Raw genomic sequence first — 27895 nt, 5'->3', positions numbered from 1 at the left:
TACATATCATAAGAAAAGAAATATTTTAATTCTATATTTATAAGGAAATCCCAACAGTTTGACTTAAAAGAATATAAAATTTTTAAATTGATTGACTGATTTAGTGTTTTATGGCACAAAGCAGCTAGGCTATCTGTGCCAAACGTCTGGTAAAAAGGTAAAAATAAATTAAATGTAGTAAAATACAGAAAAGGAAATGAAGGTAAAACAAAACATCATTGAAAAACAGAAAAGGCATAAAACCAATGTTTCGTAGCAGCCATTATCAAAATGTAAAATAATAGAAGTTTTAAAAGACATATAGCAAAATCGTAATAATGAGTAGCCAAATGTCCAGTAAAAAGGTAAAAGTAAAGTAAATGTAGTAAAATTTGTAAAAGTAAACGAAGGTAAAAACAAAACAGCAATTAAAAACAGAAAATTGCATAAAACCGATGATGACATTCATTCTATAAAGTTGTAAAGAACTTCTGTAGCAGAATGGTAACGATCATAACCCGCCAGGAAGACTAACAGGCAAGTACCAGAACCACTGTCAGTCACCTGAAGTTAATCTTTCCATTCCTGGTTCTGGGTTATGTGTCATTATGGCCAGTACCAAAGGGTAAAGTAATAAAAGTTTACAAGACATGTAGCAAAATTGGAATAACAACTCGCCAGGACGACTAATGGGTAGTTCAAACGAATAGTTTAAACAGCAGCGTTAGTCACCTGAAGTTGGCCTTTTCAGTACTGGTGTCAAGTTATTTAATGTTCTGGCCATTTTTCAATGGCAAATTGAACCTAAAAATAATGAAACTGTGAAAAGAGAACCACAATTAAAAAGTAATTGTAAAAAATGTAATGAATAAATATCAAAAACTTAAATGAGATTAAAAATATTAATGGCCATTAAAAAACTAAAAACTTTGGTTCACCTAAAAAGGTGGACAGTGTCACCATCACCAATAACACTGTCCAATGTTACAGATAAACCCTGGGAAAAAACATGTTTAAAATATTGCCGTCGTTGAGAATCGTAAACGATGGCAAGAAAGTAAAATGTGGCTGATAGTGATTTGAGTGTTACACAAACTACACACTGGTGCATCAGTTCCAGATAAAAGAAAACGATGAGTTAAAAAAACTGTGACCAATGCATAGTCAGGTTAGAAGAACTTCCTCCTTCCGAACCTTACGGAAGCTAGATGGCCAAAGCCCAATATAGGGTTTTATTTGAAAAAGCTTGTTGTCACGTTGCTCACTCCAAGTGGACTGCCAGCTGGCACGGAGCCGAGCCTTGAATACAAGACCATAGTCCATGTACGGAATAGGCACAGTGGTGATAGTGCCGGGAGCAGATAGATTTAGCTGCTAAATCCGTGTCTGCAAGCTCGTTCCCGCAAATACCAACATGGCCTGGTATCCAGAAAAACTGGATAGCAGTAGCAGTTAATGAGAAATGGGCCAGTCGGTTTTGAATATCAGTGAGAACAGGGTGTGAGTCAACGTGTAGCGATTCCAGGGCCAGTATAGAACTAAGCAAGTCAGTATAAATAGTGCAGTTGGAGTACTGCTCAGCTTCAATATGATCCAGGGCAAGAGATATGGCATACAGTTCAGCAGTGAACACAGAAGCTGTAGAGGGGATTCTGTGCGCAACCACCGAACCGCAGCAAACCATAGCAGAGCCCACTGAATTACCTGATTTGGAACTGTCGGTATAAATGGGAACGGAATGATTGTTTGAAAGATGTTCATTAAATAAATGACAGTACTTCCAATCCGGAGTATCTGCCTTTTTCAGATGACTGAAAGGAAGGTCACATTTGGGGGCTGTAATAAGCCATGGTGGGATGGGCTGACCTGTGGAATCTGCAATGTTATCCAAGGACAGACCCAAGTCATCCAATTGCACCTGGATCCAAAGGCCAAACAGAGCAATGGCAGATCGCCTGTTCTGAAAAAGTACGGCCCACTAAAGAAGGAAAACACATCCCCATGTGGGATGCTTTGGTAAGGAACGAAGTTTCAAAGAATATAGTAAAGACAGTTGCAAATGGCGAAGGTGCAGAGAAAGTTCATTAGATTCAACGTATAAGTTTTGAACTGGAGAAGTGCGTAAAGCCCCAGTGCAGAGTCCAAGCCCTTGGTGATGAATGGGGTCTAGCATCTTTAAGGCCGAAGGTCTGGCAGAACCATAAACCATTGATCTATAGTCGAGTTTTGATCGAATAAGAGCACGATATACCTTTAACATAGAACATCGATCTGCTCCCCAACTGGTAGTAGAGAGGACACAGAGGATGTTCAGTGCTCTTGTGCATTTGACTCGTAGCTGCTTTAAGTGTGGTATAAAGGTCAGCTTACGCTCAAAGATAAGCCCCAAAAAACATGGTCTCAGGGACCACTGGCAGCAAAACTTTACCGATATGAAGTTCAGGATCAGGGTGAATACCCCGGTGGCGGCAAAAGTGCATGCAAAGGGTTTTAGAGAGAGAGAAAGTAAAGCCGTTTGCCATAGTCCACTTCAGTACACGATCAAGGGCAGTTTGTAGTTGCTGCTCAATATATCTCATGTTCAACTACTGACATGAGATGTGAAAGTCGTCAACATACAGCCCATTCGCAATAGTGAAAGGGAATTGTTCAGTGATGGCATTTATCTTTATACTGAAAAGTGTGACACTCAAAATACAGCCCTGAGGGACTCCAAGTTCCCGTACAAAAGAACGGGAAAGAGTTGAACCCACACAAACTTGAAATCTCCTGTCCACTAAAAAGTTTTTAATAAACATGGGTAAATGGCCACGTGACCCATATGTATGGAGGTCTCACAAAACGCCATACCTCCATGTTGTGTCATAAGCCTTCTCAATGTCAAAGAATATTGATACAAGATGTTGGCATTTGAGAAAGGCTTCTCTGATTGATGTTTCAAGTCAAATTAGGTGGTTTGTGGTGGAGTGCTGTCGTCGGAACCCACACTGGGTGGGCGAGAGGAGGTTGTTTGCTTCGAGGAACCAAACAAGACGAGCATTAACCATCCTTTCTAAGGTCTTACAGAGACAGCTCATCAAAGCAATTGGACGGTAGTTTGAAGGAATCTTGGGATCTTTCCCTTGCTTATAGAAAGGTAAAATAATAGCCTGGCATCAGGCATCAGGAAAAACATTCTCCTGCCAAATTCGGTTAAAGACAATTAGAAGGACATCAAGAGAAGCAGGAGATAGATGGTGCAGCATGTCATAGTGTACATCATCAGGTCCAACAGATGTACTGCCAGACCGATGAAGGGCCATTTTCAGTTCCACCAGTTTAAATGGACGATTATAGTCAAAGAGACAGTCAATTCAAAAGGAAAGAGGTGAACGCTCTGCCCGAGTCTTGATGGACAAGAAGGTGGAGACACAAGCAGAAGTGCTAGATACCTAGCAAAAGCTTTCACCTAGAGTATCAGCGATGCTCCTGACATCAGCCGCCTCCTGACCATCAGAGAGTAAGATTGAGAGGGGGATAGAATTGTAGTGCCCACTAACTTTTCGAATCTTGTCCCATATGACCTTGGAACTGGTGGTAGAAGATATGCTAGTTGTGAACTAAATCCAAGATTCCTTCTGGCTTTGACGTCTTACCCACCAAGCACATGCACGGGCCCATTGGAAAGCGAAGCAGTTCGAAAATGTGGGATATCTACGAAAAGTATCTCAGGCCCGTTTTTGAGCCTTCCTTGCTAAGTGGCAAGCAGGATTCCACCACGGACGAGGATATCGTGGAAAACGTGTCGAGGTTTTAGGAATACACTGAGCAGCTGCTTGTATAATACAGCAAGTTACCGCTGCCACGCAGGCATCTTTTGATGGCTGATTCATGATGGCAGGATCAAGTTCTGTGAGAGCAGTGAAAGTGGACCAGTCTGCCTGATCCAGCTTCCACCAGGGCATGCAGGTAGGGTGGCATCGACCACGGCCAGTCTCTCTCAAAAGTATAGGAAAATGATCACTGCCTAGTGGATAATTGTCAACCCTCCATGAAAAATGGGAGAATAATGAAGGGGAGCAACCTGAGAGATCAATAGCGGTAAAAGACTGACTAGGTGCATGAAAATAAGTGGAAGAACTAGTATTGAAAGGAGAAAGATTGTGATCAGAGAGCATACGCTCTACAGAGCGACCCCTCCCATCAATAACAGCACTTCCCCAGAGGGGATGATGTCCATTAAAGTCCCCCAGGAGGAGAAAGGGAGACGGCAACTGTTCAATGAGAGCATCAAGGTCTGATTGATCATATGTCTCTCCAGGGGACAGGTAGAGAGAACAAACAGTGATGGTATGACCCAAGGAAACACGGATTGCTATGGCATCCAAGGGTGTGTTGAGTGACAAAGACAGGATGGGCACATGCTGATCAACCAATAGTGCCACCCCTCCATGTACTCGTCCATCACACAGCCTGTCATTTCTGTACAGAGAAAACTGCCGAATGGTGACTGTATCAGCAGATTTTAGAAATGTTTCTTGTAAGGAAAGACATACAGGATGGTAGGAAGCAATCAGTGTTTTGATATCATCCAGATTAGAACGTAAACCTCAACAGTTCCATTGTGTCAAGGTGGCGATTTTTAATGACGGATAGGCGAAGTGGCAGGAGAACCCTTCTGTTTACGACCACGTCTTTTTTCCTTACTGTCCTTAGTCGGAGCAGGTCTATCAACCTCCATGGATCCTGCCCTGGGTCGATTGGGCAGGTCTTTGTTATTGGAAGGGGATTCCAGTGACTGAGGACGAGAACGAATGATTGTTTTGCCTCTTGGGGTGGGAGAAAAAGATGTATCAGAAGAAATGCCTGTATTTGAAACTGAGGGATGTGGATCTTGAGGTTTGTTGGAATGTATGGGAGGAACAGAGATTGGTGTGGAAGTCGATTCCTCAACCTTTTTAACCATGGAGGTCAAAAGGCTTTTCATTTGTTTTAAAAACGATTCTCTTGAAGGCACAGAGAGATCTGTCTGCACTCCCACTGTAGTTGTGGAATGAAGTGTAGCAGCATATGTCCGAGATGGAGTGGCGGGGAGCAATTTCCGAGCCTCAGAATAACTAATGTTATGAGTTGTTTTCAAACACTGCACCTCTTTTTCCTCCAACCATTTTGGGCAAGAACGAAAGTAGGAATGGTGAGAACCCTTGCAGTTGATGCAATGTGGGTCCATGTCACATTCGTAGGTATTGTGGTCCTTGCCACTGCAACGAGCACATGTCAGGAAACCACGACACGATGTCTTTGAGTAGCCGAACCTCTGACATTGGAAACATCGAAGAGGGTTTGGAATGTGTGGCCGTACCCTGCAAATTAGATCACCTGCCTTGATGATGGCAGGTGCACATGATGATGTAAATGTCAAAATGTATTTGTTGGCAGTGTAATTCCATTTTTGCGAGTGGAGATGCGCCTCACTGCAGAAACTCCTTGAGTGGAGAGACCAGCGAGAATCTCTGACTCGGGGACGTTCTTCAAATCCCTCTCAACAATAACTCCTCGTGAAGAATTCAAGGTAGTATGAGGGGTAACCTCAATAGGTATATCCCCAATTGCTGTTGAATTCAAGAGAAGTTCACTGTGGTGGGTTGTGGATGTTTCAACTAATATGTCTCCAGATTGAAGCTTCTTTACTGACTTTGGAGAGCCAGCAAGACCCTCTAGTCCCTTCTGAATAAAAAAGGGAGACAGTTGCCCTAAAGGTTTTTCTGAAAGAGAATGTAATATAAAAAATGAGGTACGTGTGTTACAGATGTCAAAGATTCCTGCTCAGAGTCTTCAAGACGTGGTCGCTTACCTATTGACTGTTTTTTCACTATTTTATTTAAATTTTTTGAAGGAGGATCCATAGGAAAAAAGAAAAACTTTGGTACCCACTGAGCCCACCAACCATGGAGCCCTATGAGGGGACGCACAACAATGTCATGCAAGGACAATGCAGCAACACCAGGGTTTCGTGAGCACTATACCCAAACACCAGCATCAGGCACAATGTCCACAACACCCATTGAGAACTTCCAACACTGGTACTTGGTTGATTCTAGCCCAAGCGGACCAACCGATTGACCCAAGGGGCCCCCCTGTCTACAGGAATTCAAGGCCAAAGTGGTGCGTTAGGGTTGGACCCCTCAACCACCAGGATCCTCTCCTCCCCTTCACGGGTCGCCACGCACAGCAAACACGTGGGTGGATGTTTAGATCCCAGAGAAGGTAACCAGAGAGAACCTTCCCTGGGAGGTCCCCTCCCTACGTACAGGAATCCACACCGAGATGGGAAAATATTTAAAACCATACAAGTCATCTAACCATATAAGTCACCATCTGCAGTCATAGCTCTAGTGGGTGAGCCTCTTTATCAATACAGCTGATACTGATAGGTAACAGTATTGTTTGAAGCTTGAAGTTACAGTTTATTGCCCAACACGAGATACAAAATGTTCATATCATGGAAAATATATTCGTATCTACAACATTCTTACCAATGTTTGTCAACACAATAAACTTTGCAATGTTTTTCAAACTAACCTATAAATTTATAGTGGTGTTTTATAAGTTTAAACAGATGATGTAGATAACACCATAAAGCAAAAACAAACTTACCTTTTCTTGAATGGTTTTCTTATTTTATCTGCCATTGTTCCCTGAAAAACATAAGATATTTAATACATAAAAAAATGTATTAAATGTAAAATGTAAATGTAAAAGACAAATCGGTATTAAAAAATTATTTTAAACTGTGGTTTCTTGTCAAGGATTAACTCCCTTCTCATGAAGTCTATCAAAGAATACAAATTATGTGTGTAAGAGGTCATTAGAATAACAAAGTGCACAAATTAACCAGTCACCTAAGATTCTAGTCTATTTAACATCTGCGTGAAATCTATATATTTGAATATTTTATAGGTACATCCATACAGTCAGATAAAGACATGAAAATAAACAACAAAATTATTGGTTCCGGTAATAAATTGAACAACTATTTCAATACTTATATCAAAAGCGTGTCTTATCATGGATGGAATAAAAACCAAGAACGTTTAGTTATACTCAATGGTTACCTTTCCCATAACCAAGGCTGCTTAAGAACCACAGTTGAAGAGTATTAATTAAGTCACATCATACAAAAATTTAGAGGATTATGTTAACCAATCATCTAATGTTTTACTGAAACACAAGAAACAAATGATTGAAACATTACATGTTAAAGCAAGTAGGCTATTTTCTCTGATATCAGGCTATAATACAGAAATTGAGACTAAAAAGAAATGGTGGTGTTTTATTTCCACATCACTGTCCTGTTAAGAAATTAAATATAACAGGACTAATCCTTTAATGATTTTTTATCTAAAACAAACAGAGTTTTGAAAGTAAGTACTTTTGTGCATTTCAATCTACAAAAAATAAAACTAGGAAAGCTGGTCCTTCAGTGAATTTCAATCTATAACAAATGGAGTTAGGAAAGCTAGTCCTTAGGTGGATTTCAGTTTACAACAACTGAAGCTAAAAAAAACAAACTAGTCCTTCAGTGAATTTCAGTCAACAACAAATAGAGCTAGAAAAGTTAGTCCTTTTAGGAATTTCAAGCTGTAACAAATTCAGGTAGGTAAACTATTCATTTTGAAAATTTCCAGTTAGGACAAAAAAAAAGTTAAGAAAAGTAATCCTTTTGCAAATAATATTTAATGGTGGAGAATCCAGTTTTCTTTATACAGATAGACTGAGATAGACAAGCTGGGAATCTATGATATAATAGCTCAGATTTCACTTCAGAAAAATCCTGTTTTGTGTTACTAGCTTTAAGATTATTTTTTAGGTGTGGTATTTCTGTGCGAGTCTTAAACTAGGGTAGGTGGTTTAAGACTATAAAAATAAACAAAAAATTTTACCTTATTTGAACCTTGTTTATCAGTGCTGGTAGGTATTGCAGCCATATTCGAAAATGGAACATCCATACTGTACTTGATAGAGTAAAGTAGTTGGAGAACCACATTAGATACATTCCTAAAAGACGTCTTCCGATGAGAGGAACCTCCTAGGTGACTCACCTGAAGTGTGTTGAACATCAGAGGCTACAGTTTACAGAGATGCACTGCTACATCAAATCTGTTTATAATGAATAACTGCTAAGAAAGAAATAAGTAATGCCATATCTAATGATAAGTTTTACTAATTCATTGGTAATGTATTGGAATACAGAGTTGAGCTTACATGACAATCACAGCTGGTATTAAGTCCCAGTGGAATGAGATGCATCAGAACAATGCTTTGACATAGCTTGTCATTTTGTAGAGAGTGTGATGACACTGACAAGTGATTGCTTTTGAAAAAGTAACAAAATTATGTAATTTCACAAATGAGACTATTTCTTGTAGTTAAATGAGCCAGAAAACAAACAAATAAGGATGAACTTGGGGAAACAGAATGATCCAGAAACAGACCTACAACAAGTCACATGCCAATTGTGGTTACCAGTGTTTGAAATTTTGTAACAGATGAAAATTCGTGAACATAAAAGTCAGTAGCAAAATCCATCTTCATACCCCAGAGACCAATATGGTACATAATCAAGTAGGATATCCACCTGTAAATGAATCCTACAGGGTATGGGTTCACCCAGATAAGATTTCCAATTATTTTTCTCCTTCAGTAGTCACGTACCTTAAGCAGTTGAAGAATAAATTGGTTATTCAAGCTATTCCATAGAGAAGAAGTGTAGGCCTACAGTTTTCTATGTGATCACACTTTACAGTATTATGACAAAGCATTTTTTGCAATTTAAACTAGGCTTCAAATCCATTGTCAAGATAGATGGTTTTTATATAGAGCATGACCGTCACATTTAGAAACTTCAAGATTGTTGTAATCTACTCAACCTCTGAATAAACCTATGAGTTACATATTAGGTTAAATATTTTGAGTTTTAATATGGTTCTGGATACATTTCACATAAATGTAAGCACTAAATTAAATGTTACTAACAGCCCATGACAGGACAGAGAAGATGGTAATTCAGAATCAAACATAAGGATATAAAGTACTAACAATCAACACTACACAGTTACATAACATGGTAACCTAAAATCACATATAGAAACACAAAACATAAATGAGAGATACTAACAGTTACTGCCTACACATTTTAACTCATTCTCTAGAGATATACTTATATAAAAAATTAAACATTACAATACCTAGTTGTATATAAGTTATTAAATCTATTTAAAAAAGAGTACATGATTCATATTTCTAATGTCTTGCTATACTCAGTGTTTTAAACAACTACTGTTCCAAATCTTGGTAATGCAACAACATTCTATATACCATCAGTAAATATTAAAATCTAATCTCAATATGAAGGTTATTGCAAAATACTAAGGTATACACAAATAAAGAAAATATGAAAAGACAGTAACAATTAAATACAGTATAAAATACTAGGAAAACAATTAAGCATATAAAACATAACTAATCACCATTTAATTTATTCTGTTGAATGTTCAGACATTTCAGCAGATTCAAAAGATTTAACTTTTGCAATTGTTGTTACACAAAACACAATATTCCAGCTCTCAGTATTTTTTACTCTTTTATTTGTTTTGTTAAAGTTCCAAGTAAAATAAATTGTTTTTGGTTACATTATCCTGATTAAAAAGTTTCCTAAATGACACAGAAATTACAGGTTAAACAAATGGTTAAAATAATGCATATATATATATATATTGTGAAAATACACTACCTTTCTCCTCTGAGCAGGGGGTACAATAAAGTATGTTTTAACATGATGTTCTCTCAGGTAAGCATTTCTTTCTGCCCCATGACCTGGTTCAACTTTATACTCTCCATGGAGAAAATCCAAAGTTGTTTGAGAGATGTGTACACGTCTATGAATATCAATAACATTATTTTTCTGTGCAGATAAAAAGTATGCTTTAAATATGTAATGTGAAACTACCAGTAGATATGTTTAGATAATTTATTAGGACTCAGTTCAAACAACAATTAAAATTCCACAATAACTTAAAAATCGTTGAAGACACCAGGGCTTTTCAAAACATATAAATGTTTCAATGGGTCACAATACCACCATAAATAGGTGTTTTCTTGCTGATGATAGTGGTCTGTGACCCACTGAAACATGTATAAGATCTGGTAAGGCTTCATGCCTTCAACACATTTTAAACTTATGTGTACTTTTAATTCTTGTTTTAACTGAGTTTTACTAAATATATTTACAAAAGTGTCCTATTTTTATTATATTTTAACTATATTTAGATGACTTCATCTATGCTAGAACAATAGTATTAGCCTAGTGATATGAATTTAATTGTTAGCATGTTCAGTTAATTTTTTAAGTGGGGTAGAGTACTAATGTTAGCTTAGTAAAGTAAACTCATCTGTGGCCATGCTCAGTTTTGAATACCTGATAATATGTGTTAACTTAGTAAATGTGTACAAGGGTTAGGTTTGAATTTACTGGCTATTAAATACTACAACAAAGTTCACATCCTTACCCAGACTCTCCACTCGCCTCCACGTTATTAGCTAATATCACATCATCACTCCAAACATCATACTGCCACTTGCGCAAACCCAGAACCCCACAGAGAACCCTCCCAGTGTGAATGCCGACCCTCATGTTCAAGAGGACCTCTGTGGCCTCCACGACTGATCTGAAACATGAATTACCATGAAAACAGAGTAAAGTATGTCGAAAACATGTAATAAATTTAACATGGTGATAAATTCTAGGAATTATATTAAAAAGAAAATTAAATCAATTGTTAACTGAAATCATCGGTATTACCATGGCAACAGCTGGCCAAAACTGTATACACAGATAACATTAATCATTTTTTTTGCAGGCAAAATCTTTCAACAATTCGCCTCAAATGAATTACAACAAACATTGTTATATGGTTAACATAAGCAGTGTAAATTTCTTTTAAAAAAAAAAAAATTTAAATATATCACTGTCACTATGGCAACACCAAAATGGAAAGTACATGTCTGTGAAACATTTTATTTCCCGGACATATTAACTCCATTGTGGAACAAAGATAACAAAAAAACATTATAACTTAGTAAAAGTACTTCATTTAAATAGAGTTATTTAATTTTCTGTGGAATACCATGGTCATTTTGAAGAAACAAGAGAAAAACTTATCTAGACTGTGGTGACAATGCTTTTTATAACGCCCTCCTTTCTAAATACGTCTTTTACAACTCCCTCCATATAACCCATTTGTGTAAATAATATATACAACATTTTCCCATGTTAATTATTGTTACTATATTACTTAATAGCACTGATATTTGTACATTATTTTAATAAACTATCTTATATGTTAAATTTGTACTTTAAGATATAATTTATTTGCTCCTATAATCACAGTTGCGCAAGACCCATTCGGAGACGCGTCAAACATTTTCAGATACAAATATTTTGGGTGAAAACTTGAAAATATCAAATGATAGTAATATAAATATTACATTGTTTTTTTTTTTAAACGTTTATATAAAATGGTAATTGCTTGGCAAAGACGACCGAAACTGTCAAGAAATTCACAAAATGTAAAACCTCGACAGAAAATGATGACTAAAGTATTAACTAGATGTTCAAGTGTTGATAAGTCACTATTTTGTTTGTCCTTGACTGAAAGTTTTAAAGATAAGGTATAACATTGTTAAGTACTGACTTATATTTTATTTATTGTTCATCGTTTATATATTTTTTCCTTCTATCTTTCAGTCCAGTTATACTTGATTTTTTTTAAATCGCTATCTTAATTGCCACCTGGTGTACATTAAATGAGTAATTTTTTGATAACATGTCTCCCTAGCGATGATACACGGATACTTATTTTCTGTATGATTATGCACCATAAATACTAAATTATTTTTTATTTTTCTCTCTCTGAAGACAAAGGTCCCGAATTGTGCCTGACAATAGGATGTCGACACCACGTCAACACGTGACTTCGTGAATTCCCAAGAACTGATTATTTTAACACTATACATGACACATTTCACTCACAGTAGGTTGTGTCGTTAATTGTAATTTATAAGTGACAGACACAACAAAAGGCAACTAGTCACCACTATCCACCGTCAATTCGTGAATAGTGGGATTAATCGTTATTTAATAACGCCCCCACAGCTGAAAGGGCGAACATGTTCGTTATTGGATTTCGAACCAGCTACCCTTAGATTTGGAGTCAAGCGCCCTAACCACCAGAACACTCCAAGCTGAACAAACGTGCTGTGTAATAAAAGTAATATTCTATACTACTACTACTATAGACAATGTATTATAATTAAGAATAGCAGAAGTTTAGAGGACAAGTTCAAAGTTCATAATTTGACGATAAAGATAGATTTAGTGACGAAATACACTGATTTATATTTAGTTGAAATACTTTAATATCTAAATATTCTCTTTGATCCGAATATTTCCCCATTCGAATGAAGATAAAGAAATCTTTAACGATAATAAACACCTAGTATAATTTATCCATTGTAACGTGGACAGCTGGCTCACTAGAGCTGTTGTTTTCTTTGTTCCTCCTCGCCTGGAATGACTTAACGGTTAGGGTGCTCGACCAGCAATCTACAGAGTGGGTCAATGGTTTAAATCCTGTTATCAAACATACTTGCATTTCCAGTTTTGGAGGCGTTATAACGTGATAGTCAAACCCACATTTCGTTGGCAAAAATTAGCTCCAGAAATGGCGAACGGTGTTATTGACTTGAGCCTTCCATTTACTGTCTTTTTTAAATTAGAGACGTCTAACGAAGATAGCCGCGAGAGATGATAGTTGCGATGTGTAAAATTCAACAAAACAAACCAACATTTCCCAAGTTAAATATTTATATATTGTAGCTCAGAACACGTGGATGTCACGTTTATAGTTGATACACACCATTCCGTAAAGAACAAATCAACAATAAATACATTGTACATTGTACGATAATAAGTTCAACGTGTGCTATCAATATACGAACCAACACTAAGTTAAGATGTGATAGTTTAATCTGCCTTGTTCTAACGGCTTAGGCCTAGGATGAGAAGGTTGTCATTACGTATGATAGTAATAATGAGCGACATGTAGGTTTTATTATTTGCCAACAGACATTTGCAGTTTAAATAAACATAATGCTGAATTATCAGCTCTAACCATACAGAAACATTTGAATAACCCACTGTTGCACGCATTATGAAAACACGGTGGAAAAGAGTTTTCTGACTTTCTTACTTGAACAAGTCGATATTGTGCAAGAAGGTTCCAACGTATTTTGATAAGTTATAAACGAGTTTGTGACACAGAAGTCAACCGTTGATTGACAAAATAGCACAACTTTATGAATTATTTACACAATTACTGGGAAATAAAAGCATTCAATTACAGAACTGGCGCAATTATACGTGCACTGACGAACAGGGATATGTTTGTTATCTATATGTTACAATCTTGATTTCAGGGTTAATGATATTATTTTCTTGTCTTGTTTGTTTGTTTTTGAATTTCACGCAAAGCTATTCGAGGGCTATTTGCGCTATCCGTCCCTAATTTAGCAGTGGGCTACTCTTTTACCAACGAATAGTGGGATTGATCAAAACATTATAACGCCCCTATGGTTGAAAGAGCGAGTATGTTTGGTGCGGGCGGGATTCGAACCCGCGAACCTCAGATTACGAGTCGAACGCCTTAACTCGCTTGGCCATGTCGGGCCAAAATTTTTCCTCTCTATCTGCCTGTTTGACGAGGTTTCAAGTATTGTGTATAACAAGGTTTCAGTTATTTTACCACTGAAGAGCTTGTTTTTTTCAACACAGTATTTAGGCTTAGGACATTACTATATAAAACCAATAACTCAATACAGCAAGACCAATATTTTTTAACTTTAACCGATTTTAGAAATAAATAAATACTGTAGTCATTATAGAAAGGCTTCATCAGAGTTTCTTTATCAGTGAATACCACAGAAACAATTCAATAAATTATAATGCTAGAAATCATTTATAGCTGTGCAGATACTCTATAAAAGGGGAAAAAGCTAACCAGTTGACCGGCACTTATTGAAATATGCTCTGAATTAACTGAGAAATAATTATCTGGGTTTACACTTTTTCAAGTATTCAGTCTTAACTGGAGCCCTTCCCTCAATAAGTTTGTTTAAACGATTTCCTGAAGTATGTTAGCGCCAAGGTTCTTATACGTCTTTGACGTCAATTGTTGGTTACTGGATATTTTACACAAACAATAAATTGTTCTGGTTTCATTTTTTACAAGAAGACAAAATCACTCAATATGATGCAATATAGTCGTCCAAATGGTGAGGAATTTGGTAATTTTGAGTTACAATTATCAAAATTAATATGGAAATCTTAATTGCACACGATATTGTTGTTCTATTTACGTGTCTCCCAATGGATCAGCGGTAAGATAGTGATTTACAACGCGCTAAAATTCGGGGTTCGATTCCCCGTGGTGAACAGAGCACAGATTGTGTCTGTTTTGAATTTTGTGCAAAGCTACTGAAAGGTTATTTCCACTACCTGTCCCTAATTTTGAAGTGATGGACGAAAAGGGAGACAAATAGTTAATACTATATCTCGCCAACTCTTGGGCTACTCTTTTCAACGAAAAGAAAGATTAACAGTCACGTTAAAATGCCTCTAAAACGGAAAGAACAAGCATATTCGGAAATGGGATTCAATCCCGTGACCCCCAGCGTACGAGTCGAGTAACTCGTACCAATCCATTTCGTAGTAGGAAAGAAACAAATGGAAATTGTACTTACGTTATTGAATCTATCATGTCCAGACCCATTTCAACAGCACACAGGGCGTGATTTGACCGAGTTTCTGGAAGACCACTAACACAGTAGTAACAGTCTCCAAGAATCTTGATACGAAGACAGTGGTTGTCCTACGGTTAGAACACATGAAACTTTGTTAAAGGTAAGTTCATTAACATCTCTTACAACTAACAAACTTCATTCAACAAAATGTCGATCAAGCGATTAGGAAGAAGAACAGAATCTATTAACAAACAGACTGAAATTTGTGATTAAATTCACGAAAACCGCAGGTTTTTGTTTTGTTTTTTTCCTATTGGATTCAAAATTACAAGTATGAAAAATTCTCATTTCAAGTCATTTGTTTTCCACAAGTCACTACCCAACAGTTTGTTGTTTTTTTTATTTCACGCACAGCTATACAAAAATTATCTGCGTTAGCCGTTCCTAATTTAGCAGTGTAAAACTAGAGGGAAGGCAGCTAGTCATCTACCGCCAACTCTTGGGCTACTTTTTTCCCAACGAACAGTGGGACTAATCGTTACATTCCTCCACGGCTGAAAGGGCGAGTACGATTGGAAATCGAAGCTGCGACTTTCAGATTACGAGTTAACTGCCCTAACCACCTGACCATGCGGCTGCTACCCAAGATGCCTTTTGTTAATACCAGAACTCAACAGTTCGGCTGGGCGATGAAAGACGAAAGATTATCTGGATCACCGTGCACTGCAGTTTTGTTAAAGTTACTAATTAAACGCCAAAAGATGCTGTACAGTTGGAAACCTAAAACTTGAGGTGACATTTGTGTGAATTGAAAGTTCACTCCACCCGCATTTCTCATAACGTCTCCATTTCGGAATCAGTATAGAAGACTTGTAAGTATTGTATTAAAAAGGAAAGAGTGGTGTGAGGAAATATCTACAAATTACACGACCTTTTATCACAAAATTTTGGGCCTTTTGGTTTTTAATGTTTTGCTGGGTTTCATCGTTTAAGGCTTAACTTTTAGTTTCATATATTTAGTTTTTAAACAGTGCATCAAACACTCTTTAAGATTCAACTAATTACTTGACCAACTAATATTTAAAAGTATTTAGGTGGTTTGATGACAGAACAGATGTAATCAAGTATACAGAAAGACAATGATGTAAAACTGCTCTGAAGAGATTTATTTGTGTTTGTTTCTTTGTTTGTTTGGAATTAAGTACAAAGCTACACAATGTGCTATCTATGCTCTGCCCACTATGGGTATCGAATCCATGCTTCTAGCGTTGTAAGTCCACTGGGGGGGGCTTAGCCCTAACTAAATTTGAGCGAAGCAAAAAATACGTATACAAGTTACAGCGTTAATTTAATACTTTATAAAAGATTGACTAATGTTAAGCCTAAAATAACAAAAAAAAAAAAAGGAAAACTTTTACCACGAAAAATATCTAATGTTAAATAGATGTTCTAACATTAGACATTTTTCGTGGCATAGGTTTTTTTTACCTATCTTTTTGATTTCATCACATCAAGACGGCTCTTTCAGTATATTTTCTTAACGTTAGAATAAAGACAAGCGGACTTACAGATTGCAATTAGAACCCTTTTGTATTGTGCTAGAAATCCTGTATTTAAGAAAGTTCTGTTGTAATAAAAATACTAATTTGATCACAAATGTTTCGAAAGCTCTCATACTATATATGCACATAAAAAAATACCTTTTTGATGTATGTTGTCCTACTCACATTAGTGTACTTATAAGCGGATCTGTATCGACCATGCCCGGCATGGCCAAGGGGGTTAAGGTACTCCACTCGTAATCCGAGGGTCTCAAGTTCGAATCCCCGTCGCACCAAACATGTAGGCCCTTTTAGCCTTGGGGACGTTATAATGTGACGGTCAATCTCACTATTCGTTGGTAAAAGAGTAGCCCACGAGTTGGTGGTGGGTGATGATGACTAGCTGCCTTCCTTCTAGTCTTACACTGCTAAGTTAGGGACGGTTGGCGCAGATAGCCCTCGCGTAGCTTTGAGCGAAATTCAAAACAAACCAAACTTGTATCAACCAAAAGTACGTGGAAATAATTTTGTCTTGCCTGGGACTTAGATAAATCAACTCACATTAATTTTCTTTTACCAACTATTACTACTACTTCTGTAATAGAGTAAGGACACTTTTTTCACCAGATCTGACAACAGCTTTCATGCACTTCAAGAAAGGACGGGTACGTAGATCTCATTTTAATTTGGACACTTAGAAGCTGTAAACAAATAGAAATTTCTCCGGCCACTCGATGGGCATAATTCTGAACGTTGCACTGCGAATGTGAACTAATCAAAAAATTTCTAAACGTGAATTGTAAGTTCCAGTTATTATTTTACTTTTTGATATATATTTCAAAGTGTTTGCTACCAAAACAAAATCAATTATTAGGAACGTCTTCCTTTCATGTAACCCCAGTAGTATAGTAACGTGATCATATAAGAACGAATTGCTGGTAAGTTAAGAATTTACGTTTTGTAACGATATTCATTTAATAGTTAGCACTACCTGCAACAGCGAAATCACGTCTTCTAATGTGAGTGAAAGAATGTTGAGTAATAAAAGCATATCTATGAAATACTTTCTGTCTTTTGTTAAAAAACAAAATTTCTAAAATCGATTGTTTTTCTTATACTTTTTAAACTATGTATTAATATACATTATTTAGTTTCAATCTGTTTTCATCGCCCACGTAGGGGAAAAAATGGCTGAAAAACCTTTAACTAAAGTATTTTAAAATTTGTAGTGTACACCGGAGGGACTTGCACATTTTGATAAAGCGTTTAGAAACAACGATTTTTATATTCTAGAAATATAAATAGTATCTTTGGAACTAACATACAGCCTGCTTACTATAAAGATCTGCTTTCTTTCTTGTTATATATTAATACTCACATCAGCCAGTTGATCAAACCTTCCGAACAGTTCGTTCAACAATCTAACTAGTTCTTGTGCTGTACACTGGGAAGCCAACACTGTAAACCCAACTATGTCACCAAACAGGATGCTGAAAGACAGAAGAGTAGAATTTTTATAGTTTCTTACACTGCTATCTGTTTCAACAAATTATAAATCAGTAAGAAAAAAAATCAAATTATACTAAATTGTCTGGTAATCATCTGGTATAATAATAAATTCTCATATGCTTTTGTTTTTAGGGGAACATATGTAAAGAACAGAGGGTTGAGTATGTTACATTAAAAAAGATATTTAATCCTCATCAGGTTATCTATGGTTCATTTTGCCATGTGCAGTCATATTCCATCTGACGACAGTTTGGCTTGATAGCAGTTCTGTAACACACTTTCTACAACAACAGGTTTTGTCGTAAAGCTGTCACGTCCAAAGCACACCACTCCTTTCTATTTGCTTTCCAGAACTCATCAAGTGTATGAGAATAACAGGTTTGTCGTGCTCTTTTTACAAGTATGACCACACAGCTATCCACAGACACTGCGTTCGGCAATTTGACCAACAAGTCTTTGTAGGGAATAGTGTCTGATGCTCAAGCTGCTTGAGGTATGCAACAGTTGAATGGAAGATAAGACTGTTTTATCTTCTTGAACCCATGCTCTATTGGCTTTGATTCCGTATAAGATCAATATTTCTGTATTACACAAAGAATCCAGAACATTGATTGCTCTAACGGTAAGCAAAATTCGTCTTGATCTTTGTATCTATTCTCCTGATCCTTGACTTGTCCTTAGCTCAGTAGCGATCGTGGATCCATTTGAAAAAGTTTCCTGACATATTACGTAATATTTTTGGTAATTTCCACCCACTTACCAGTAGAAATTGGCACGAGATTTTTACAGTTATCAAGATATACTTACGACTAGTTGAATATCATCACGTACTGTTATTTTCCCCAGCTAGATACCGTTCATGTTTTTCTGTTTTTTTAAATAGGTGGTATTCCTTTCATACATTGTTGAAATAACTTGTATACAAGATACTTCTTGATTATAGTGTACCGTTTACCGGAGCACGTGGATGGCTTTTACCATAGACCTATGAGTTCGTGGATTATCACTTGTTACGAATCTTGTTGCAGGTATTTTTCTGGCAGGTCCTAGACTTCCAAACTGAAACATATTCATTTGTTCTACAATACTACTAACTATAGGAAATATCTTTCTCCTACGTTTTCTAAATCCCTGATCTCAACACGTCTTAATTATCTGAATGTTGAATATTTTCTTTTGGCAACAGTTATTGCATACCTATGGTAACATCACATTAACTATGTAATGTCAAAACATTGTCAAATGTAGTTCTGATACATGTTGTCACATCGCGACTTTATACCGATGGGTAGTTTTCACGTAACTTGTTGATTTGGATATTAAAAATCGTTTTATTATAACATAGTCGACCCTCTGTAGTACTGAATTTATCATTAATACGAACTTACACGTCACAGTAAAGAACAGTGTATGATGGTATGTCAACCACACAAGTAAAGAACAGTGTATGATGGTATGTCAACCACACAATATATGTATCTATTGGCGACGAAAACTTTAGCTAAATACCAGGTCTCATCAAACCGGCTAGGATGCGACAGGGACACTGAGACGTTATTTGTATTAACAAACTACTGACAATAGCTCTTATATTTCTTATCAATTTCATATTCACATCAAGTGCATCAGAGTTAGGGGTAAGATGTTTAACTCTATATTATCAATTTATTCTATTATTCATTTATTTTAACACCACATTATAGTAATATTCTATTACTGTAGTACATTTTGTGGAATTGCTTTAATATTGGTAATTTCAGAAGGTGTATTTCATCGTTATTATCCAAATTAATTATTAAAAATTATAATTACCAATTAACTAACGCCCCCTTGTGGCACAGTGATACGTCTAAGTATTTACAACGTTAAAAACCAGGTTTCGATATCCGTGGTGGGCAGAACACAGACAGTCCATTGTGTAGCTTTGGGCTTAATTACAAACAACTTCATTAATTAACAGTTTTGGAGTTAGTGGATAATTTTTATAGCTAGGGTTGTTACTCTGATCCCTCAGCGGTACAGCGGTAAGTCTATGGATTTACAAGGCTAAAATCAGGGGTTCGATTCCGCTCGGTGGACTCAGCAGATAGCCCAATGTGGCTTTGCTATGAGAAAACACGCAAACACGCTCTGTCACGAAGGTTACAATTTCTAGTGCTGGAATTACTTCAAAATCTTGAAATTTAGTTGACAAACCCATATTACAAGGAATTTATTTTATAATTACTGAAATGAAGAACGCCATAGAAGTTATTTTTTACCTTACAAACTGCTTCCTTCATTTGGTCAGACTCCGTAATTTGACTTTCTTCAATTTTTCATATTTTATTTTCTGAATAGTTACTCAATATTTTTTTTCTATACAAGCGCTTGAGATTATCAATAAAAACCATATTGTTTTAAGTTTCTTATGTCTTCCTGATAACAAGAATGTATGTCTGTAGTACATCTGCGCTGACTGGTCACGTTATTGAGACCCCCACACACACACGCGCGTTTGCGCGTTTGTAGAACACTACACTTATATACACGTGCAAAATAGTGATGACGTGATATGTCAAGTGGTTGCTTGAATTACAGAAACGTAAAGTTTGGTGTATACCAAAAACAGTCGGCAGTGGTTAACAGCAAAGACCTTCTAGAGGGTCTGATATTTGGTGCTGATGTGGTAGTTGCGTTGAAATCAAAGTCTATTTCTTTAATTGTGTCATCATAATCTATAAACATTAAAAACTACAAACATCATTCGCTAGCGAGGAAAAAAAACAAAACGAGGGACAAAACTTGTAAAGGTGCAGTAGATGTCAGACTATGTCCCGTTTCTTCATTGTTGGTCAGGAATATACTATTTTTCAATAAGACCATGAATATGATGTTATAAGAGCTATGACAACGAGTCCAGGCCCGACATGGCCAGGTGGATAGGGCGCTTGACTCGTTATCCGAGGATTGCGAGTTCTAATCCCCGTTACACCAAACATACTCGCTATTTCAGCTGTGGGGACATTATAATGTCACGGTCAATCCCACTATTCGTTGGTAAAAAACTAGCCCAAGAGTTAGCGGTGGATGTTGATTACTAGCTGCTTTCCATCTATTCTTACATTGCTAAATTAGGAACGGCATGCGCAGATAGCCCTCGTGTAGCTTTGCGCGAAATTCAAAACAAACAAACAAATTTCCCTAACGAACGCCCCCCGCTAGTGCAGCGGTATGTCTCCGGATTTACAACGCTAAAATCAGGGGTTCGATTCCCCTCGGTGGGCTGAGCAGATAGCCCGATGTGGCTTTGCTATAAGAAAAACACACACACACCCCTAACAAACGGGATACAATAAACAAGACACCTTATGGCATTTTATGGAGACTAGAGGCCGTGCCTAGTCCAAGCTACTGTTGCTACAAAAATTAGGGTAACTCACATTTAAGTGTATGCGGATGTCTTCATAAAATAAAATATCAACACTGTTCGCCAGTAAAACTAAATGATAAATTATTTATAATTAACACATTTGCATAACACAAATTATATATCTTGGTTTCTCGAACGATAAAAAGTACTGTCGCTGTCAACTAGTTTTTAACCAGTGATAAATTTAAAAAAAAAAACCACCAAGAACACAAATGATAGTTTCAATAGATCCTAAGTCGTGCAAGAAGGTACGTATTAAGCTGATGACCTCCGAGAAATAAATCAATCAAGGATTAGGCTTAGCGAAAGAAGTGGACAACGTGTCACAAATGAATAGCTTCCAGTAAAAAAGTTGCAGATGTGGTGAAAGCAATTCAGAGGTAGAAAAAAAATACAGCTTTCCCATACAGTATGGGTGTGTAGACTGCACATAAGATTCGGGTCGGCTTTGAAAGAATCGAACGTGTGAGTATGCTAAACTTTGAGATCCTAACCATAAAGGCTGACTGACGATGTGAAAATATAAAACAATGTTGACGGTAATGAAAAACAAAGGATATTAAAAGACCAGGATCGAAAAAACAAGAACAAAAAAACTTTATTTGGAAAAATCTTATACTTCTGAAATACAAAACGTATCTTACTATGATTCTAAATTATATTTACACAAGAAGTACTCTTATAGTTTACTGAACAAATAAAGTTGGGCAACCTGTTCGTTCAACGTATCAGTCTGAACATATTTATTTTAAAACGATCTTACATTCCAGCTGACACTTATTCTATTTATCCAGAGATTGCCTTCTTTTCTAGCTTTAAACATTTAGTATTACGAAAACAATATGCCAATATGTTGGATTAATCAAAACAGGATAAGTGATTGTTCAAACACTAAATAATATTGTAGATAATGTTTGACATAGTGAGCGGGCTCGAATCTCCGTCACACCAAACATGCTCACCCTTTCAGCCGTGGGGACGTTATAATGTTCAGTCAATCGCACTATTCGTTGGTAAAAGAGTAGCCCAAGAGTTGGCGGTGGGTGGCGATGAATAACTGCCTTTCCTATAGTATTACACTGCTAAATTAGGGATGGCTAGCGCAAATAAGCCTCGTGTAGATTTGCGCGAAATTCGAAAAACAAAAAACAAAGGACATACTAAGACACAATGTTAAACATCTCCTGAGACAAATGAAAAAAAGTAGTTTACAACTTATAATATTATATTATTCAGCATGATATAATTATTCATAGAATGAGATAATATAATACATAATTGTTTACACAATGTTTGTTGTTATATAATAAGTTCACTGTTCTGTGTCTACAACGATTATTGAAACTAGATTTTTCGGATCTTTAGACTTGCCGGTGGACTACTAGGGATGTATAATGAAACAGTTATTATGTGATCATTGATATACAATGACTGTGTGTTTGTGAGTTCCTATATCAAAGCCACATCAGGCTATCTGCTGAGTCCACCGAGGGCAATCGAACCCCTGATTTTAGCGTTGAAAATCCGTAGACTTACCGCTCTACCAGTGGCGGAATGATACAATGAGAAAACATAATACGTGATTAGTTATAAAATCACGTATTGACGATTTGTTTATTTGTTTGTTTTGAATTTCGCGCAAATACACGAGGGCTATCTACGCTATCCATCCCTAATTTAGCAGTGTAAGACTAGAAGGAAGGCAGCTAGTGATCACTACCCACTGCAAACTCTTGGGCTACTCTTTTACCATTGAATAGTGGGATTGGTTGTACCATTATAATGTCCTCACGGCTGAAAGTGCGAGCACGTTTGGAGTGATAGGGAATCGGATCCGCAACCCTCAGATTAGGAGTCGAGTGCCTTAACTACCTGGCTATACGGGGTCCAGTGCTGACGACAAATTTCCTTCAATCCAGAGCTCATCATGACCACTGGGATACAACGAACACACTAATGGACGGAACACTTTTTGTATAAACCATTTGTTGAAATAACAATTATTATGGTGTGAAAGTCTCTTCGAGCTTGTGAAGCAAGATTATAATTAGTTATATTTGTTATAAGGTTTAGCGTTAGTCCTACTATGCAATAAGCGATTGATTAAGTCGAAAATTCTTTAAAAAGGTATGTTTTATAATTGGATCTAAGCCTAAAATTACGATGAAAAATCACGCTAGAAAAAAAACAGTGAATTTATGATAGAACCAAGAACAGTTTTGAAAAATCGTATTGTCAACGTTTAAATTTTAAATGTGGCCGAAACTTTTTTTTTCACATATTAATCATTTCACGTTAAATACATATATTATGTGTTATTATCCTGCTGAGTGCATGCAACATGTGACGTCTATATCAACGAACAGAGTACTAAAAAAGCCACAAAAGAACGAAGTTGTTTTAAAACAAGGAAATGTTTAATACGTTTCTTCTCTGATACAGTCAAGTAGGCTGTTCTTGGAAAACTTTAGTGATGCGTGTATATAATAGACTCTCTTGTTCCTGAATTCAATCTAATATAATTATATCTAATATAAATCTAATATAATTATCACAGTTCAAATAGTGTATGAAAACTTCACACGGAGGTATTCAGACTGAGAGAGAGTAACCATGAACAGTAGTTCAAAACTTCAGATTACTGTATTTAGACTAAGGAAGAGTAACCATGAACAGTAGTTCAAAACTTCAGATTACTGTATTTAGACTAAGGAAGAGTAACCATGAACAGTAGTTCAAAACTTCAAATGTATGTATTCAAACTGAGAGAGAGTAACCATGAACAGTAGTTCAAAACTTCAAATGTATGTATTCAGACTGAGAGAGAGTAACCATGAACAGTAGTTCAAAACTTCAAATGTATGTATTCAGACTGAGAGAGAGTAACCATGAACAGTAGTTCAAAACTTCAAATGTATGTATTCAGACTGAGAGAGAGTAACCATGAACAGTAGTTCAAAACTTCAAATGTATGTATTCAGACTGAGAGAGAGTAACCATGAACAGTAGTTTAAAACTTCAGATTACTGTATTTAGACTAAGGAAGAGTAACCATGAACAGTAGTTCAAAACTTCAGATTACTGTATTTAGACAGAGAGAGTAACCATGAACAGTAGTTCAAAACTTCAAATGTATGTATTTAGACTAAGGAAGAGTAACCATGAACAATGTTTTGAAACTTCAGATTACTGTATTTAGACTAAGTGAGAGTAACCATGAAATAAAACCACTACAACTGCTAAAACAAGAAAACTTACGTCCCCGCTATAATACACTTACAGTCTATTCGTCATTAAGCACATGACTATATTTTTGAATATTAGATGTAAAAGTATAATTTATTGCTCTCGTCATTTTTTAAAGTTTTAAAAACTTTTGTAGTGGTCGAAACATGGGCTTTTGTCTTCATAAACTAAGTACTAGGGTTTTAACATAAGTTATACTTACAGAACTAATTTTAAACGGAACGAAAGTTTTACACATCGTTTTAATATTAAGTAAAGTATTTTTTGGCATCTAATTCGTTATCGTTTTTCATTCTATTTGTTTTGAAACTCTCATAGAAAGATTACTGAAATGAAGTATACTTATTGTTTTGTTTTTCAGTTCTCCTGAATTAATTTCAAACATAACAATTCTTTAGACTATTTAGGGCAAGGACATAGCTATATTGTATGTCCTCGAGAAAGGAAAGTTGGCAATCATTTGAAAATACCACGTGCTATTTAGTAAAACGTACAACTCAAAACGTAAGAAATTTTCATTTATTTTTTAAATTTTTGTTGGAGGTGAAAAATGAAGCTGAAAGACTTAAAAATAACACCGTCATCTATTTAAAATAGATTGTCATATAGTACATAAAATTTTGAAATGAATTTTATACACTTGCAATCTCATTTGTAAGCGTTCACATTACAGACGAAAATACACTTTGAAGAAAATGAACACTTAGTAAAAAAAAATATTTACCTAACGTTGTCGTATCTTTGAATGTAAATCTTGTGAAACTGGCCCTCTCGCGGTGAAATGATGTCTTCTTTCATTTCCATAGCAACGTGTTGTGGTAACACGCATAAAAGTAGGCGTTCCTGCATGCGTTGAACATAAAATTAGTGTTTATCTTGACAAGTAAATGTATTTCGAAAGTCTTTGTTTAATATCATCCACAACATTTTAAACGCATTATCTTGTTTGCCTCATAATTTTATGGCACTGATTTCCACATAAACACACGCACACGTCTGTGTATTATATAGATATACGTATTCCTGTAATATAGAAGTTAGCATCAAAGGGTACAAAGACTTAATCGAACACTATACGTCGAAGAAAATTAAATATGTTATCACCTAAAAAGTAGCTTCTAGGCTGCAAGAGCGCTACCTGTCAGACACAAATATTAAAAATGAAAAATAATTGTTTTAAATTCTTGCGTGTTTAAGACCCGGAGTAGAAATTTACTTACATTTGAAAATACATTATATAAATATATCTAAATTAATAACAGCAATATAAACATAATTATCGTCCTGAAAATATCTAGTGAATTGTAAATAATTTAAAGTTATTCCTTCAGAGCTATCTACTGACCAGTTTTTCATTCTCGTCTTCCATTTCCAATCTGGCATTAATACAGTTACGGGTGTCGAGAAATGCCTTCCTTTGTCCATGTTCTACTAGTCTGTGTACGAAGAAACCAACCATGTTGACAGACAAAAACGTTACCCCATTAGCAGCCAACTGTTAAAGAAAACAAAAAAAAAATATTAATTAAATGCCCTAAAACATTTTATTTCTGGTAAAAAACTCGTTTTGTTAGTTAGTTGTTTTTCAGGGGGGTCTTAATAAATCTTCGCCTGAACGACTTTAATAATAAATTAATAAATCTTAAATCTTTTTTACTTCTTTCACTAATGACAACTTACAGGTTAAATTACTTTAGCGTATAAGCTATGGATATACTACGATACCATGTAACTAGTATACAAGGTCTAAGTATGTTATATTACAGTATCATTATTTTCAATGTTGCCACGGGTGGTCTTGCTCTCTCTGACGACCACGCATCCTGACAATAGCTGTGCAGCGTAGTTTTCATGGAAAAAAGCTCCCAAAACTCTTATTATCCAATATCAATCAAATTTCTGTGATATAACACTATCTACAATACTAAATTGTAGTTTTGGTACATTCAGATCCACTGCAACTTTTTACTAGCTGTGGTTACCATGTGACTTGCTGATGAGCGTAATCAAAACAGTTTCAGTATAAAGTGCTCAATTTTTTAAACTTTTTATGAGTAGAGGGATAAAAGACGTTTCTACGAAAAACCATAGATGCAAAGAATTTGATATTATTTACCGTGGCTGTAAAAATAGCCTAAACTTGAAACTTGTGTTGTAAACAAAAGAACATACAAGTGTGTGTGTGTGTGTGTGTCAGTGACAATACGCTAAGCTTAACATCTCCGTTCCTATGAGTTAAGTTTATAAATATACTAAGATCCAGCTGCTATTAGCTGGGATTTACAGTCAAGCAGACGTCCCAAACACTTGCAAACTTGTATTTAGTGTGTGTCTCAGGTGTATGTCCTACTTTAACGGCATGACACATGCGAAAAAAAAACACCATTCTAGTGATGCGTGTGCCACGTGGAAATGACAAACGTAGTATAGCGATAGATGCGACACAGAACATTCCTTTATGTAGTTGCAAATGATAAGTTCGAACACACGCTTGTTTCAAGGTGATGTCACTTGGAAAAAAGAACGCTGCTTACAGTAAAGCACGTGACACAAGAAAACACAAAACGTTGTTATAAATAGATGCACGTGACACACGGGAATGCCAATCGTGTGGTTCATTGAAGTTCCTGACTGCCTGGAACACAAAGTTGTGTAAGATACACGGAAAATGAATTCCTCGTACATTTGTGAGAGTGACGCAAAAATATAGAAAGCTACTATATTGTTATGTGCGATACATAAAAAAAATAAAATGATGCAAGTGGTACACAGGAATATAACTAAGCTTTAATTGAATGTTACGCACACAAAATCAGTATACATGGTGTAACAGTTTTTAAATACTATTTCATTAGTACATTATATTTAACGATAAAAAAATTATAGACGGTACACAAATAAAAACTTTGGTCTATCTGTATCAAAGCTATAAATATTTTTAGGATTAACTAAATAAACTTAATTAGAAGCTGTGATAACTGTGATTGTAATCACTCAGTTTCTCCTTCTCTTCTGTAGCTACTTACCTGATAGTAATCACTTAGTTTCTCTTTCTCTTCTGTAGCTACTTATCTGATAGTAATCACTTAGTTCCTCCTTTTCTTCTGTAGCTACTTATCTGATAGTAATCACTTAGTTCCTCCTTCTCTTCTGTAACTACTTATCTGATAGTAATCACTTAGTTCCTCCTTCTCTTCTGTAACTACTTATCTGATAGTAATCACTTAGTTCCTCCTTCTCTTCTGTAGCTACTTATCTGATAGTAATCACTTAGTTCCTCCTTCTCTTCTGTAACTACTTATCTGATAGTAATCACTTAGTTCCTCCTTCTCTTCTGTAACTACTTATCTGATAGTAATCACTTAGTTCC

At 36.0% G+C, this 27895-nt stretch overlaps 1 protein-coding gene across 3 annotated transcripts in view; it reads right to left on the bottom strand.

Moving 5' to 3' along the window:
• Positions 1-27895, bottom strand: part of LOC143252477 (adenylate cyclase 1-like) — a 91641-nt gene that overhangs the window by 19043 nt on the left and 44703 nt on the right. For 2 of the 3 annotated variants that reach the window (XM_076504662.1, XM_076504664.1), the window contains exons 2-9: positions 25871-26020; positions 25250-25368; positions 17737-17848; positions 14818-14945; positions 10527-10685; positions 9752-9896; positions 7902-8084; positions 6616-6656 (exon numbers count right to left, since the gene is read on the bottom strand). In XM_076504662.1, coding sequence (XP_076360777.1) covers positions 6616-6656; positions 7902-8084; positions 9752-9896; positions 10527-10685; positions 14818-14945; positions 17737-17848; positions 25250-25368; positions 25871-26020 — 1037 coding nt within the window. The remainder of the gene's footprint in view (positions 1-6615; positions 6657-7901; positions 8085-9751; positions 9897-10526; positions 10686-14817; positions 14946-17736; positions 17849-25249; positions 25369-25870; positions 26021-27895) is intronic. The other variant, XM_076504663.1, reaches the window with a different exon arrangement.

The sequence above is a fragment of the Tachypleus tridentatus genome, chromosome 6 (genome assembly GCF_004210375.1).
Source record: "Tachypleus tridentatus isolate NWPU-2018 chromosome 6, ASM421037v1, whole genome shotgun sequence".
Lineage (NCBI taxonomy): Eukaryota > Metazoa > Arthropoda > Merostomata > Xiphosura > Limulidae > Tachypleus > Tachypleus tridentatus.
The sequence above is the reverse complement of the archived record's forward strand: the minus strand, read 5'-3'. Positions and strand labels throughout refer to the sequence as shown.